The sequence below is a fragment of the Sinohyriopsis cumingii genome, chromosome 10 (genome assembly GCF_028554795.1).
Source record: "Sinohyriopsis cumingii isolate HCF-2022 chromosome 10, ASM2855479v2, whole genome shotgun sequence".
Taxonomy (NCBI): Eukaryota; Metazoa; Mollusca; class Bivalvia; order Unionida; family Unionidae; genus Sinohyriopsis; species Sinohyriopsis cumingii.
This window is the reverse complement of record NC_142970.1, coordinates 43,469,410-43,487,929: the sequence shown is the minus strand read 5'-3', so window position 1 is coordinate 43,487,929 and position 18,520 is coordinate 43,469,410. Positions and strand designations below refer to the sequence as shown.

The 18,520-nt window shown below is 35.2% G+C and overlaps 1 protein-coding gene across 1 annotated transcript in view; it reads left to right on the top strand.

Annotated features, from left to right (window-relative positions):
- The window catches only part of LOC149789944 (uncharacterized), a 47,935-nt gene extending 32,557 nt beyond the window's left edge, over window positions 1–15,378 (top strand). Inside the window, exons 4-7 of the mRNA XM_089972020.1 lie at window positions 2,656–2,777; window positions 9,475–9,984; window positions 12,640–13,251; window positions 14,803–15,378. Of these exons, the coding sequence (XP_089828146.1) occupies window positions 2,656–2,777; window positions 9,475–9,984; window positions 12,640–13,218 (1,211 nt within the window). The 3' untranslated portion in view covers window positions 13,219–13,251; window positions 14,803–15,378. The remainder of the gene's footprint in view (window positions 1–2,655; window positions 2,778–9,474; window positions 9,985–12,639; window positions 13,252–14,802) is intronic.
- The last annotated feature ends 3,142 nt before the right edge of the window (window positions 15,379–18,520 follow it).

Below are 18,520 nucleotides of genomic sequence, written 5' to 3'. Positions count from 1 at the left end.
TCACTAGTTAATATTTGTATGTCACAGTGACCACTGCATGCAGGGGCATCTTGATTTTGTCACGTCTATCCATGCATCATTTAGTTCCTGAGAAAATGTTTAGTAAGAGTACACAAACGATTGTATCCGTGTTTAGAGGACCTATCTGATAAAGCATTGCTTTCAGTGTTAGCAAGAGTTATCTTTCCAAACATTATGTTCAGATGATATTTTTCACTTTCATTATTGTGAAAGTTGTACATTGATTGATGCTGAGAACCAAATCATGGGTTTTTGTAGGAAATCTCATTTGAAAACCAAATCATGGCTTGTTATAGGTAAACTTATTTTTAAAAAACCATGGCTTGTTGTAGGAAATCTCATTTGAAAACCAAATCATGGCTTGTTATAGGTAAACTTATTTGAAAAATTCATGGCTTGTTGTAGGAAATCTCATTTGTAAACCAAATCATGGCTCATTGTAGGAAATCTCATTTGAAAAGCAAATCATGGCTTGTTGTAGGAACACTCATTTGACAAGCAAACCATGACTTGTAGGAAATCTCATTTTAAAACCAAATCGTGGCTTGTTGTAGGAAATCTCATTTGAAAACCAAATCATGGCTTGTTGTAGGAAAGCTCATTTGAACAAAAAATCGTGAAAATTTCAATATATGCAAGATTATTTACCAAATCATTAATCAAGTTAATTTTCTAACTGACATGAAACATTTTTAAATTCTATAGACAGCTAATACATAGCCAATATTTTCCTTATGAGTATGGGTAAACTATTTGGATCATTGTATCAAGGAGTCAAGGACATTGTGTTTACCATATTTTATATTATAATTTTAGTAATAGACTTTCTAATCTTAACTAAGATTTTATCTTGTAAACATGTGGAACCTTCTAGAATTAAATGTTTCATTAAGTAATATATTTTAATGGAAAATGTTAATTGTGACCCGAGGTCAAGTAGAGGACTATATAATCCTGGAATGATGTAATTTTGTAAGATCATAGCAGCATCATTGGTATTATTATTGTGTCTTGTCTTCACTGTGGCTGGAATTTACTTCAATGTATTCATTCACTGGAAATTTAAGTACTGATTACAAATAGCATTCTTGGAAATAAAGACTTGAATTTATTATGAAATTTCAAATAAGGATATATTCCTGGATTGCATTATTGTGGCATGGACCACCAAAGGCATAACAACACTTCTAGTGTTGGATTTATTTTGGATTACCATTAATGTTTTTTGAGCACTTTAAAGGGGGCCCGAGTGGCCAAGTAGTCTAAAGGGCTCTCAATTATGGATCACTGCCATTTCATCTCTGTCTGCGTGGGTTCCAATCTCGAATTTGGCTAATGTGGTTATGTGAGAAAGCATGTCAGTAGCTTCTTGTCGGTTGGTGGTTCTTTCCAGTGTTTTCCCGCGTTCTTCCTCAATCATTTATACTGGCCACCATGTATTACCTATGTTGTGCTGAAAAATGACATTAACCCCTACAATAACAATAAAAGCAACAACAATGTCAGAACTTTAATCTTTAGGACTTTTGTCAGTAATTTTAGGATTTATTTGGGGTTTAATAAACAATACTGTATTTTCCTTTTCACTTTGTATTCTAGGGAAATAAATGAATTGCTGCATTTTACAAAACCATTTTGGTTTGCACTCATTTCGTTACTTATGGTAAGATTATGAAGTTGTAATAATATGGCTGCAGTTGTGTTTGAACTCTACCATATTGTTTTTAATCAGTTCATTGTAATGTAGCTTGGAATCTTAAAATATTTAATTTTAGGAAAATGATTGTAAATGATACTTGGTCCTAAAATTTAATTAAATCGAGCTGATATCTAGGATAATGGTAGTAAACTATGCCTGGTCTAAACTGAAATTGTATAGCATTTATTACAGGAATAATAACAGTAAACTACCTTTGATCTAAATTGGAATTGTATAGCATTTATGTCAGGAATAATGACAACAAGCTATGCTTGGTCTAAACTGATATTTTATGAAGTTTAATTCTAATGTTTGTAAATTGTCCTTGTCCCAAACCTGAATTTTTAAATTTAATTTTTAGGAAAATGACTGTTATTGACAGAGGATACTATTATTATGTAGTGAAGATTTTAATAATTAATGGAATATGTTCCATGTCATTAATATTCATAGTGGCCCCGAGTGGCCGAGTGGTCTAAAGCGCTCTTCGTTACGGATCACTGCCATCTCACCTCTGTCTGCGGCGGTTCGAGTCTAAGATTCAGCCAATGTGGGTATGTGAGAAAGCTTGCCAGTAGCTTCTCGTGGGTCGGTGGTTCTTTCCGGGGTTTTCCCGGGTTCTTCCTCCACCATTAATACTGGCCGCCATGTATAGCCTATCGTGTGCTGAAAAATGGCGTTAAACCCCACAACAACAACAAAATTAATATTCATACAATCATGACAGGATACACAATTATTGAGGAATATAACAAATTTGTACAACAACAATTTTTTCAAGACCTTGAAATCATGACAAGAACTTTGGAGCCTGTAAGAATAAATATTTCCCAGAGTCTTTAAAATGATTGCTTTCAAAAGTATCTCACAAATTCAGGAATCATATATTATGAGAACTTTTCATGTGAATCAAAAATAAGTTTTCTTTTCTCTAGATGTCATTTATGCAAAGGACAGGAATCCAGAATTACATGACAACAAAGATGCCATCTTGAGGCAGATGGAAGAGTTAAACGTCATTGTCAAAGCAAGGTCATTTGATGAGAATGGGGTGAAGGTCAGTTAATGACAATATTCAAAAGTCCTACTATTTTGGCTGTATTGCAGATATTACCTGTTTTCAGAATCCATATATTAACTCAAATGATGCATCTAAAAAGGATCGTTTCATTTGTATTGATACATTTGTAAAAAGATTAGTTTACAGATATAATATTATGATACATTAGAGTTAGAAATTTGGAACAGTCTCTACTGCCAAGCGTCTTTCTCATCCAAACCTTCTGATGGATGAATTCAGATGGCATCCCTTTACAAAATCAAACCTTCTGATGGACGAATTCAGATGGCGTCCCTTTACAAAATCAAACCTTCTGATGGATGAATTCAGATGGTGTCCCTTTACAAAATCAAACCTTCTGATGGATGAATTCAGATGGCGTCCCTTTACAAAATCAAACCTTCTGATGGATGAATTCAGATGGCGTCCTTTAACAAAACCAAACCTTCTAATGGATGAATTCAGATGGTGTCCCTTTACAAAATTCGCGATTTTCTAGACTCATCTATTCTCATAGGCTTGACATTTGAGAAAGTTCTTGTCCAGTGTCATTTGTTAATATCCTTAATTAAATATGACCTGTACTTTCTGTTTAAATGACAGAGGAAAGTTCTTGTCCAGTGTCATTTGTTAACATCCTTAATCATGACCTGTATTTTATATTTAAATGACAGAGGAAAGTTCTTGTCCAGTGTCATTTGTTAACATCCTTAATTAATCATGACCTGTATTTTATGTTCAAATGACAGAGGAAATTTCTTGTCCAGTGTCATTTGTTAACATCCTTAACTAAATATGACCTGTACTTTATGTTTAAATGACAAAGGAAAGTTCTTGTCCAGTGTCATTTGTTAACATCCTTAATTAAATATGACCTGCATTTTATGTTTAAATGACAGAGGAAAGTTCTCGTCCAGTGTCATTTGTTAACATCCTTAATCATGACCTGTATTTTATATTTAAATGACAGAGGAAAGTTATTGTCCAGTGTCATTTGTTAACATCCTTAATTAATCATGACCTGTATTTTATGTTTAAATGACAGAGGAAAGTTCTTGTCCAGTGTTATTTGTAAACATCTTTAATTAAATATGACCTGTATTTTATGTTTAAATGACAAAGGAAAGTTCTTGTCCAGTGTCATTTGTTAACATCCTTAATTAATCATGACCTGTATTTTATGTTTAAATGACAGAGGAAAGTTCTTGTCCAGCTTCATTTGTTGACATCCTTAATTAATCATGACCTGTATTTTATGTTTAAATGACAGAGGAAAGTTCTTGTCCAGTGTCATTTGTTAACGTCCTTAATTAAATATGACCTGTATTTTATGTTTAAATGACAGAGGAAAGTTCTTGTCCAGTGTCATTTGTTGACGTCCTTAACTAATCATGACCTGTATTTTATGTTCAAATGACAGAGGAAAGTTCTTGTCCAGTGTCATTTGTTAACATCCTTAACTAATCATGACCTGTACTTTATGTTTAAATGACAAAGGAAAGTTCTTGTCCAGTGTCATTTGTTAACATCCTTAATTAAATATGACTTGTATTTTATGTTTAAATGACAGAGGAAAGTTCTTGTCCAGTGTCATTTGTTAACATCCTTAATTAAATACGTCCTGTATTATATGTTTAAATGACAGAAGAAAGTTCTTGTCCAGTGTCATTTGTTAACATCCTTAATTAATCATGACCTGTATTTTATGTTTAAATGACAGAGGAAAGTTCTTGTCCAGTGTCATTTGTTAACATCCTTAACTAAATATGACCTATACTTTTATGTTTAAATGACAAAGGAAAGTTCTTGTCCAGTGTCATTTGTTAACATCCTTAACTAAATATGACCTGCATTTTATGTTTAAATGACAGAGGAAAGTTCTTGTCCAGTGTCATTTGTTAACATCCTTAATCATGACCTGTATTTTATATTTAAATGACAGAGGAAAGTTATTGTCCAGTGTCATTTGTTAACATCCTTAATTAATCATGACCTGTATTTTATGTTTAAATGACAGATGAAAGTTCTTGTCCAGTGTTATTTGTAAACATCTTTAATTAAATATGACCTGTATTTTATTTTTAAATGACAGAGGAAAGTTCTTGTCCAGTGTCATTTGTTAACATCCTTAATTAATCATGACCTGTATTTTATGTTTAAATGACAGAGGAAAGTTCTTGTCCAGCTTCATTTGTTGACATCCTTAATTAATCATGACCTGTATTTTATGTTTAAATGACAGAGGAAAGTTCTTGTCCAGTGTCATTTGTTAACGTCCTTAATTAAATATGACCTGTATTTTATGTTTAAATGACAGAGGAAAGTTCTTGTCCAGTGTCATTTGTTGACGTCCTTAGCTAATCATGACCTGTATTTTATGTTTAAATGACAGAGGAAAGTTCTTGTCCAGTGTCATTTGTTAACATCCTTAACTAATCATGACCTGTACTTTATGTTTAAATGACAAAGGAAAGTTCTTGTCCAGTGTCATTTGTTAACATCCTTAATTAAATATGACTTGTATTTTATGTTTAAATGACAGAGGAAAGTTCTTGTCCAGTGTCATTTGTTAACATCCTTAATTAAATACGTCCTGTATTATATGTTTAAATGACAGAAGAAAGTTCTTGTCCAGTGTCATTTGTTAACATCCTTAATTAATCATGACCTGTATTTTATGTTTAAATGACAGAGGAAAGTTCTTGTCCAGTGTCATTTGTTAACATCCTTAACTAAATATGACCTGTACTTTATGTTTAAATGACAAAGGAAAGTTCTTGTCCAGTGTCATTTGTTAACATCCTTAACTAAATATGACCTGCATTTTATGTTTAAATTACAGAGGAAAGTTCTTGTCCAGTGTCATTTGTTAACATCCTTAATCATGACCTGTATTTTATATTTAAATGACAGAGGAAAGTTATTGTCCAGTGTCATTTGTTAACATCCTTAATTAATCATGACCTGTATTTTATGTTTAAATGTCAGAGGAAAGTTCTTGTCCAGTGTTATTTGTAAACATCCTTAATTAAATATGACCTGTATTTGATGTTTAAATGACAGAGGAAAGTTCTTGTCCAGTGTCATTTGTTAACATCCTTAATTAATCATGACCTGTATTTTATGTTTAAATGACAGAGGAAAGTTCTTGTCCAGCTTCATTTGTTGACATCCTTAATTAATCATGATCTGTATTTTATGTTTAAATGACAGAGGAAAGTTCTTGTCCAGTGTCATTTGTTAACGTCCTTAATTAAATATGACCTGTATTTTATGTTTAAATGACGGAGGAAAGTTCTTGTCCAGTGTCATTTGTTGACGTCCTTAACTAATCATGACCTGTATTTTATGTTTAAATGACAGAGGAAAGTTCTTGTCCAGTGTCATTTGTTAACATCCTTAACTAAATATGACCTGTACTTTATGTTTAAATGATAATGGAAAGTTCTTGTCCAGTGTCATTTGTTAACATCCTTAATTAAATATGACTTGTATTTTATGTTTAAATGACAGAGGAAAGTTCTTGTCCAGTGTCATTTGTTAACATCCTTAATTAAATACGTCCTGTATTATATGTTTAAATGACAGAGGAAAGTTCTTTTCCAGTGTCATTTGTTGACGTCCTTAACTAATCATGACCTGTATTTTATGTTTAAATGACAGAGGAAAGTTCTTGTCCAGTGTCATTTGTAAACATCCTTAATTAAATATGACCTGTATTTTATGTCTAAATGACAAAGGCAAGTTCTTGTCCAGTGTCATTTGTTAACATCCTTAATCATGACCTGTATTTTATGTTTAAATGACAGAGGAAAGTTCTTGTCCAGTGTCATTTGTTAACATCCTTAATCATGACCTGTATTTTATGTTTAAATGACAGAGGAAAGTTCTTGTCCAGTGTCATTTGTTAACATCCTTAATTAAATATGACCTGTATTTTATGTGTAAGTGACAGAGGAAAGTTTGTAAAAAAAACAATAAACAGTTTCCTATGGATATTTTTCCCATATTTCCATTAGCACAATATTTGTATCCCTATGTCCTACAACTACCTGGAGGATTGTCATGAAGCATTACATGTACATTTATTTCAATGGTCTAAAAGGCCGTGATAAATATAATGTTGTTCAGGCATCCAATATGACCACCAAGGCGGGTATGTTCAAATTTTGTCACGACTCATCCTGAATGGTTTGTCATATCAGCATAGGGTTTTTACTGAAAGGCTTCCTATGACATCTAGTTGTTTCAAATGGTGCCCAACCTAAACATGGCTGTCAAAGTGGCCAACTTGAAAATATTTTGCTACTCCTTCAACCCTGTTGGTTATATCACTATGATACGTTCAATAAGTGATTTCATCTAATGTTTTCTTATTGCTAAATTAAAATAGTGCCTATTAACATTAAAACTATCAATTAAAGACTATTACTTTAGCCTATTTATTCACAGATGTTGTCAAGGCAACCATACAAAATGAGAACTTGGTGAACAAAATCTTCGTTTCACAGATATGGTCAGTAATGTAGAAGCAAATTAAAGTGTGTTACAGGTTTTTTTTAAATTCCTGAATTTGACACTGTCAGTTGTGATGAAATCATATAATTAGTATCGTACAAATAGAGTACAACGTTTCTTAATTTAATCAAAAAGTTTCGAAGTTGACAGTTGTTTCAGGAAATAAATGTTCACTTTTTTGGAGAAAAGGACTCTTGTTTTGTTGTGAATAAATAACAAGAAAACAACTGACATGACACACAGATTTTGCATATTAGTGATAAGTTCAGACCTCATGGAGGAATATTGTAAACAATCTTTAAGAGGCTGGGTATCTTGAAAATAAAAGTAATTTATACCCAAACAAGCAAATAAATTCATTTGAAAAATACTCTTTATTGACAGTTTTTCCCATTACAATTCTACTAGTAGTCAACCATTGAACATCCCCATAAACCAACCCACCCCTACTGACTATATTTCGTCTCAATGTCTAGTGGGGATGCCAATCCTTTCAAAAATTTTAGAGGTTCATTGCTAACCTGCGCCCTCACTTACAGTGCAGTATATGTCATCGGATCAGGTTATGTGTGTGTGTTATCGAGGGAGAGGTGTTAAGTAATTAGACAGTGTGATGCTCTGATTAAAAGGGCATATTTATTTATTTTTGGTGTGACATAATTGTTAACTATTCAGAGGCCAAGTTAGGGCATTGAATACAAAATAGGGTTATTTGAGGTTTCTTGCTTTATTTTTTAAACCTCGTTTTCATTAAATATCAACCAATCTTCCAGCTCATATATGTGTAAAATTATCAAAGATGTGCAGTTTCTCCTTGTGACTTGTCTTGTCTTCTCCAAGGACATGCCCTTTTTATATTCTTGTCAGCATGAAAGCCATGGCGACTAATCAACAGTTTAATCCTTATCCTTGGAAATATCTTGTGAAAAGGACTGGCCCTCCAACATACTTAAAATAAATCACTTTCTGCTGTGTGTTATGAATGCACCAGCATAAAAAGCATACATAATTATTCTGAATTATAATTTTGAAGGCACATATGCTGCATGGTATAATTTTGATAAAAGTATTTCTACTTTTAAATTTATGACGGTAATTAATGGTTATATATATGATATAGTATTACCGTGTGTTTAATCCCGTAAGTTTCGTTGGTTTGAATGAAGATACAACATTCAAAGCGATCATTCTCGCTGTCCAAAGATGCTCCCAGAGTGCATGACCACTTGAGATCTCCCACAAATTAAATTCAAGTTGCGCACATGAAAATGTAGTCTGCGCAATATACAACAATATTCAAACGTTCACCCATATGGTACTTAAGAAGTTGTACAAAATTGTAGCGCATGTATGTGATGTATGTATTTTTGAAACATCTGGTTTATATGGCTTCATGTTTAAGGTTGTTAAACTAAATTTGATTGGCACACTGGGCCCCATAATAGGCATTGTCTCAGAGTTTGAATCTTGCATAAACAAAGTTTTCCAAATGCGCGTTTATGATAAGGGCTATCTAGAAAACCCAACATAGTGGATTCATGGCATTGTTTACCTCTATATATGACAATTTAGTTTGGCAAATAGTGGCTGATCATAGTAATGAGGGCAACTTATTTTTAAAGTGAGGAAGTATATCAGATTTCTGAGTCTTGGACAGTATTAATGAAGATAGCAGTGAATGATTTAGAAGCAACACAATGATGTCAAATTCAGATCTGATGTACATGCTGAATGGACGAAAATAGCATGTCAACCAACCCCACATTTCAGTGGTATTTCGAAATTAAATGTGTAAACGGCAGGCAAACAAGCCAAATTAAAATACAATCTAAACGTTCAGTGCACTTTTTTAATAAACATATTAATTTATATAAAACTAGAGGCACCAACGTTTGAAAATTTTGATTTCAATACGGGTCTTACAGAGTAGATAAGGAAGAATGAGAGATGGATTTTGAAATGTTATGTAAATATTGAACTAGCGCAGTTTCATCTCCTTTTTATTTTTGTTCTATCCCCCTCATATTTTTGTGACAAGGGGGAAATCCCCACTTATCAAAAAATCATGGCAGCGTCTCTGGTTGTCAAAGCATACACTTTTTAAAACAGTAGAGTGGCACTGATAACTGTTGTTATGTTTAATTTTATTGTATAGTTTTCTGATCTTTACTTTCAGGTAGAGAACTACTTTTTAACCCCTTGCATGCTTCCCCAGGAATCTCCAAAAGACATTATCCACCCACAACCAGATCCCTGTATGGTGAGCACATCAATCCTGTGCTATGTCTTTAAAGGAAAGTTTCTGCCACCTACCATCTTCGACAGGCTTCTTGCAGCCTGTGTAGCTCACTGGCCAGTCGCCAAGAATAAGGAGACATCAGACAATCTTCTTTTTTGTGGCTGTGCTGTTTTTGACCTAGACCTGTTTCACAGAATGACCTTGCATTGTAAGGACCATGTTGTTTTTCTGAGAATAACAAGGATGGTGATTAATGACCTCAAGATCCCCGATGCAAAGTTGTGCACCAGAGTTAGAAAGTTCATTACTCTGAATCTTTCCAAGATTACTTCGTGTCTGGACCAGAACTTACAATATGAGATACGTGTACATTGCCAAGAATCTCGGGATGTCCCTGAAGATAGGTTCCATTTCTCACCACCATTTCAGATGTGGCTTGCAGATGAGGTAAATTATTTTCAACATTACTGTATGGAAGGGGAATACTATTTTGATTTTCTTTTCTTTAAACTACTGTTATGTGATATTGTCTAAATGGGAATATAAATGCCAGCATGAAGACTGTAGGCTACTGTTTTCATGTGTTATCTAATTGTTTATGTAAGTGCCTGAGCTGTTGGCTACTGACCTAATGTATAGTTTAAATATACCTCTCCATTTTTTTACCCCTACCTATTTAAAAAATGAAAACCTAAAATGAGATAAAAGATATGCATAATTTAGTCAGTTCATTTATTGATTTATAATTTCAAACCTGATTATGATGGGGGACATTAACACCGATATTGTCTGTGCGTTTCATTCAAAACGGAAGTTTTCAGTGTATACGATAACCTTGCTTGCCAGTCATTTCCATTTCCTGGCCAAGCCCATTTTCAGCGAAGGGGTGAATGGACAACTAGACATGTATGTACAAAGAAGGAAAATACATGATCTGCTTCTGAAATTTACAATGGTCAATGAAGCAAAAGAATAGAATGACAGCTATACATTTGCCTTTCCCATGGAGTTTACATGTTGTAGCAAGTTGAACCAGGTTGGAGTCAGATTAGAATGAAGAACGCTAACGAAAATACGATATGTGATTATAGAAGATTTAACGGTAGACAAAAACCCACACCTAACTCATGCAAAATCAATTCCAAATGTTGGACTTTTATCAAAATGATGCTCACTGAGTTAAATAATTGATATAAATAATACAGTACCTACCTGGAACGAATTGTAATTTAAATGGAAAAGAATGAACTGATATTGAACAAAAAGTAAATGCAAAAAAAAGAAACAAACACGAATTGCTTAAAGTGATTCCACTCAAATAATGACAAAAGGATTTACATAAAATATGACAAAATTTTTAAGCAAATAGTGATAAATGACTTTTTTACTAAAATATTGATAAATGACACGTTTTCATTCATAGAGTGATAAACGACAAGTTTTCACTCATATAGTGTTAAAGGACAGGTTTTCACTCCAATACTAAATTGGTAAATATATCTTGTGGCATCCAGTTAAAAACCGCAAGGTATTTTCAGGCCCAATGCTCAGCCTGATGGTCAAGGAGGCACCATAAATGGTCCACCCCTCCTGGTCTTGTTAAGGATCTGTAAAACCTCATTTCCCGCAGACCTGTTGGTCCGGAAGCCTTGGTCCCTCACCACATAATAACACCTATCTTCTTCCAGGCCAACATCATCACTGAGAGCACCACACAGGTATATTCCAACCCAACTAGCACCATAGCTAAAACAACGCCTTCAGTACAATGCAAACACAAAAGATACAGAAAGCTCAACCACTCAGTTACTTCTTTTAGCCCTTCACCCCTTTTCAGAGCTCTACAAACAGTGATATCACGTCCTAATGTGGACCGTTCACTTACAAGACTTCTCGTAGTTATAATGTTTGACTCTACCATGAGCCTATATGTACACATACTATGTTGCATTGTACAGCCTGTCTGATCAAGATATATTGTTTTTCTGATCATAATCACTTTGCTTTTTCAGCATGGGGTGAACTGAACTCACTAAATCAAAATAATGTATGATATAGGTAAACCACCATCAGGTAACACTGTATACAGAAAGGAAACCAGAGTATATGGTATTTATTCTAAATATATACAAACAATAAATGTAAAGTTGTGTGATACAAGCGGATTAATTCTATTTGCATGTGTGCAAAGGGACATAACTCTAAACTTTCAATTTTATGGTGATTTACCAAATTATATAGCAGTTACCCAAGAGTATGAACTACATCACTCTGTTCACGGAGGAAGATAGACTTGCCCATAGTGTGTGCAATATGGCACAGTGTTAGGATGGAAAGTCCTTTAAGCATGTTAGGTGAAGAGAATGCCAGTGTTGGGCCACTCTCATCACAGTCAGGTTAGATCTTATGAATCAGTGAATGAATTGACTGGGTTCTTTGCGATTTTATCACATTAAAGATGTTTGCTATTGAAATCAGTAGTGAGGTACAAAAAATGGGGAGGTATAATCAGACTATAACATTGTTTATTTGGGTCTGTAAGTACCTGGGCCGTATGTATGGTGACAATATTTGACTTGATAACACATTTTCAATGTCTCTTAGACCACTGCCAAAAAAATGATTTTATACGTGAATAATTTGTTTTAGTAAATCTTCCTGAGAAAAAAGACAAGGCATCTTCTCAGACACATTGCGATATTGCAGTACCCTTAGCCAGAATCTATTTATAGAAATACAATCCTTCTTGATTTCTCTTTTGAAACTGCCCACTTGTATTCGAAGGAAATAGTAGATTGGTTATGTTATGGTCTACAGCCATGAATTTTACCTTCAGGTTTTTTCCCAATGGATTTTAACAATGAGAGTCCTATAAAGAATATAAATGCTATTGATATGGCTGTTTGAAAAATGGGTGTCCTGATTGTTACAGAGTTGGGCACTTTCCTTATGCGGTCAAAAGGAAACCCTACCCTTTTCTCCTATAGCAGACATTTATTTGTGAACTGATCACACGAATGAAATAATAATATTTACTCTATGTTTAGTCATTTAGGACTTAAGTATTGTAATACTATAATGCTGTAATACTCTTTATTTTAGGTACATGATCCAGATGCACCCATAACACGTGAGCACATGAATCATGCTCGCCTCTGTGTTGGACTTGTAACTGTTTGTGGAAAGGCCATGAGAGGAATTCTACTTACCAACTTTCCAGTACCATACAAAGACATCTACCAGGCAATCCTCGCCAGTAAAACCAACTTGACCAGGAAGCAAGGTAGACCACTTCTTAACCAGGATCAAAGTCAACTTGTCTTCCCGGATCCAAAAGGTCGGTATACGGCTACAGTGGAACAGTTTGATCTCTCTTTGTTATATACTTTGATCAGAAATGTCAGCACTGTTCCTGTTCCATCAACGGGCTGGGGAAATGATCCACAAGATCAGCCAAGGGACACATCTCTTGGAGCTAGTGTGGAGCGAATTCGTTCTTATAGGAATCATATTATTGGTCATTCTTCCACTATGGAGATTAGTCAAAATGACTTTGATGATTACTGGACCAAGTTTGATATTGTGCTTCAAGACATTGAATATAAAATTGGTGCACAAGGATACAGAGCTCAGTTAGAAAAGCAAAAGAGACAGGTCATCTCAGTGTATGAAGCTTGTTAGCTACAAATGAAAGTCATGAAGACACAGCAAAAGGTATAAAGTGAATATTCAGTGTACATGTTATGATGGCAGCAAATAAATAAAACTTGCGAAAAAAGGAAGTGAAAAGATGACATAACCTTTAACTAGTCTATTTGTTTATAAGAGATGTAAACGTCAGAGACTTCGGAAACATTTGATAGGAGTATTTAACAGTGGGACTCACTATTTGCTATCAAGTAGGAAAACATCTAAATTTCTTTAAAAACATAGAGACTGCATCATATCATGTTCACATAATAAATATATGACAATTTTACACTGTCCCTGTCATCATATCATGTGCACATAATTACATAAGTTTCATTCATTGATAAGAAAATGTTTTCCTGGTTCTGCTGCTTCATAAAGGCATTCATAGTTTATCTTTAGAAAGTGAATTTTTAAATTAAAGTTACCAATTTTGGCTCAGTGTAATGAAGTATTGTTATGAGATTGTTTTCCATTAATGTGTTTGCACATACTGTCAGGTTCTTTATTAGTGTGGACACATTACAGTGTTCACACGTACTGTCAGGTTCTTTATTAGCGTGAACACATTAAAGTGTTCACACATACTATCAGGTTCTTTATTAGTGTGGACATTAAAGTGTTCACACATACTATCAGGTTCTTCATCAGTGTGGACACATTAAAGTGTTCACACATACTGTCAGGTTCTTTATTAGCGTGGACTCATTAAAGTGTTCACACATACTGTCAGGTTCTTTATTAGTGTGGACACATTAAAGTGTTCACACGTACTGTCATGTTCTTTATTAGCGTGAACACATTAAAGTGTTCACACATACTATCAGGTTCTTTATTAGTGTGGACATTAAAGTGTTCACACATACTATCAGGTTCTTCATCAGTGTGGACACATTCAAGTGTTCACACATACCGTCAGGTTCTTTATTAGCGTGGACTCATTAAAGTGTTCACACATACTGTCAGGTTCTTTATTAGTGTGGACACATTAAAGTGTTCACACATACTATCAGGTTCTTCATCAGTGCGGACACATTAAAGTGTTCACACATACTGTCAGATTCTTTATTAGCATGGACACATTAAAGTGTTCACACATACTATCAGGTTCTTCATCAGTGTAGACACATTAAAGTGTTTGCACATACTATCAGGTTCTATATCAGTGCAGACACCATTATTTAGGCTTTAAACAAAAATTCCAATAATGTTTAAAATATACAATACTTTGGTGTATGTGGAAGTCGATGCTATCCCATATAAGTGAATTGAAAGCAATCAAAACAATTTTTTTTGACAACATTTTTTACATTCTTTTATAGACCAAAGTGTCTGGTTGCATATTTATTTGAATCTTGACTTGAAAAGTTAAAGATAAATGAATATATATTTCATGACGTCATGTCTCTGTTTTACTTACGCACTTGTAATTGCTTTGTAGCAAAGTTCGTTTGGTTATATGATATAAAATATTCAGCCCAAATTTCATTCCTGACTAAATTTATTCAGCACTTAGAAATTTGTAAAGTATGAACTATTTTTGGAATAGTGACTCAATGTTTCTTTCTCTTACAGTATTTATCCATCAGAGACTACAAACCGTGTGAAAAACGAATGAAAGGCTGGATCCCAGGCACTAGCCAGCATAAAGTAATCCCATGCCAAGAGTTGCTCCCATATGTGCCCATACTTTGGACCCAGCATCATGCCAAGAACTGAAACTGTACATGGACACACTTTGGACCCAGCATCATGCCACGAATTACTACTATGTGTGGCCATAGTTTGGGCATAATCCATATCGAGAGTCTCTATTGTATTTGGCAAATTTGTATTATCAAGATAGGGGAGCTAGATTGGATTAATATATTATGTGTTCACTTGGATGTGTAAGTGGTGAGCAAGTATAAAAGACTTGTTGACTATGGAGAAAGAAAACAATATCGTTGACTATAAAGAAACACAAAACAATTATAGTATTGACTATGGAGAAATACAATATATACATACATTACCGAATTATAATACCTTAGGCGAACTACTAGGGGACTATAGAGGAACACCAGACAATTATTGTGCTGAATATAGATAAACACAACATGTGTATAGTATTGACTATGGTGAAATAAAAGACATTGATTACTTTGACTATGGAGACAGTTATTCTTATTTCTTGGAAGCAGTGAACAATGATGGGATTTTAACAGAAAACAATATCCGTTTCCTTTCTAAGCTACTAAGTGATACATATTAAGAGATTTCATTAGTTACTCTGTTATTTGAATGTATTCATTGTTTGCTTATTTATATATGTTACCCAATTATGCTACCAATGGGGAACTACTACTTCCTCGCAAATCCAGTTGTATCAGATATTACTTCTAGCTAAGGGGAGCTAAACGTTGTCTGCCGACCCACGTGGCTGTGGGGTGTAGTGATCTCCCTTATGTATAAGGATTGGCTGCAAAACCCATTAAACTGTCAGTTACTACTTCAGCTTGTGTCATGAAGCAAGCTCTCATAATGAGAGATCTTGCAAAATCCAGAATCCACTTGGAAGATGTACCATTACAAGCTGGTGGAGTTTTTTTATACTTCTGACTGCTTATGCGGCTTGAGTGGTTAGAGCAAACACTTTAGCTGCGTGGGGTCATGGTTCATACCAAAGCCTTATAAGAATGGTACTAACAACTGCCTCGATAGGTGCTCAGCATTATGCAATTTTTGTTAGGAATGGTTAGCCTCGTATTGGGATAACATGACTGGGTGGGACATGATGCTATATATCTGCAGCAGTATGCCTCAGCGCTAGACAACACTATCAACTGCCAAACTGCAGATGTCTTAGCGATATGAAAGAATTTTCTTAGCTACGTTAAATATCCAAAACATACACACACAGAGGTTTTAACTTCTAAGGAAAGTATATTCATTCCATTAATCCAACATTTACTCTTATTGTGCCAAAAACTCCTTATATATGAAGAATTATGTCTTTACTGATACATACAGGTGAGCTTTGTTTATTACGGCATCCTTGGTGTTGAAATGCCATGCTGCAATGATCTACCTGTGAGTGCCGTCCTTTGCATTTCCTATCGGTAGTATTGTATTTGCTACGGCATCCTTAGTGTTGGAATGCCATGTTGCTATGATTCTACATGTGTCAGCCATCCATTACCTTTCCTATCAGTAGTATTGTATTTACTACAGCATCCATAGTGTCGGAATGCCATGCTGCAATGATTATACCTATGGATGCCATCCTTTACATTTCCTACTGGTAGTGTTGTAAATTAAGATTGTCTGTTGTCACTAATTTCCAGGTAACCATCATTTGGTATAGCTCTGTGCCTATTGTGGATGTTCCAGGTAACCATCATTTAGTATTGCTCTGTGCCTACTGTGAATTTCCAACAAGGCAGGTGCAGGCCCACAGGTTTATAATTTTCATCCCTCCAAATAGTATTGTCAATATCTTTTAACTACATTGCTGTTTTAGACTGTATACCATCAATTTCTGGGTCAGAGTTTCAAGATTTATTTCTGCACCAACATTGCATTCTAAAGATAAATTAAGGGCTACACAGATTTATACATGGCACTTTATTGTCTTACAGATTAGAACCATGGGCAAAGCTGAGGAATGCAAAGCTGAGGAAGAGGACAGCAAATATCGGCATGCTGACCTTCTCTCAGTGATACGATTTGCGACGGACAAAGGATATAATTTAATTATTAACCTTTTGCCATGAAGCAACGGACCTCAACACACCCTGGCACCGAAGTCACCACCACATGTTTCAGCTTTTTAGCTGATTTATATCGCCCTTGCCTCCTAGGGGTATTTCATTGTGGAACAATCGAGGGAAAAAGCTAAACGAACAGCCATTTTCCCTCTAACTCATTAGACACACAGACTGATTACTTGGATCAAACATCCCATATCCCGTCCCAACTTAACAATCCTGATGACATCCTCCCCACAGCTATGGCCTATTTCCATTTCAACCAGCCTAGGCCAGATACTAAGGATCACGAAACGCTCTCAGTCACCAGACACAGAAGGACTTCTACTTTGTCAAACCCAACCAATCCAGGCATTTATGGCGACCAGTATGTCCCATGTTCTGTCTGGAGAAACTCATTTATTACGGTACCCAACTTAGTTCATCACATTCCAATAGATGTTGCTTTGCAATTTATCAACAATGCCGCCATACGAGACTCCTTAATCAGCGACTGTTTGGACATATTGCTTCCTAAGTCACAGCATTCTACGAGTTTAGTGACATTGCCTCTTTTGCCAGCTTAGTATTTAGCATTACAGGATATCTTAACCTCAATTCATGCAAACCAGAGGTTGCTTGGTCTCAAGTGACATCATAAACTCTAGACTATCTAATGACAGTGGACAATTCAACTATCTGAGCCCCCATTGAGCAAATGTTCAACCTTTGACCCCGGAGTTCTGCCACCCTCATCCCATTCCATCTTCAACCTGAATTAGAGCTGCATTATCTGTCAATCTTATGACAAAAAGGGAAAGTCCAACTTCAGTTCTTTATGCAATCTGGGAGAGTTACAAACTTCTAGACCTGCTTTCATCATTGGATCTACCTTTGCAATACACAAGTATTTGATTCGGAAACCTGAGTAGTTGACAGTAATACTGCCACTTTGTGGATGACAAAGCCACACTCCACATGTGTGCATTATAGCTTAGGTCGCCTTTGAATGCGCCTATTGCAATGGAGGTCAAACGTTTGCCCACTGGACCAGTCCCTCACCATCTGCATACAATTGAGGTACCGTCTGTGGAACTGGGGCAAATTAACCTGTCTCACGGTGGATATACCTCTGCAACAACTGCCCAAGATTGCAGACTGTACCGATGTATGTATGGAAGGCTGTGGAGCCCGCATCCTATCATCCTTTTGGGAAGCCAGTGGTGCATCATATCCCCAGGAGTGACATATGCATATCAAGATTCTGGAGATGGTAAAAGGAATATATAAATGGAAGGGAGTCCACATTCCGTATAACAGATCCACAGTAGTGAAGTATCACAAACAAGATGGAGAAGCATGTGACCAAATCTTTGCATACTGGTGTGGGGCTTTCTAAAGTGGTATTGTCAACAAAAAAATCTATGTACAAAGTTCGCCATATCCAGGGACACCTAACATACTAGCCAAGTCTTTGTCCTGGAACAATCAACTAATACAGACAGAATGGTCTCTTCATCTCTTGGTTTTCACTCAGATATGTACCTGATGGAACTAAACATCGT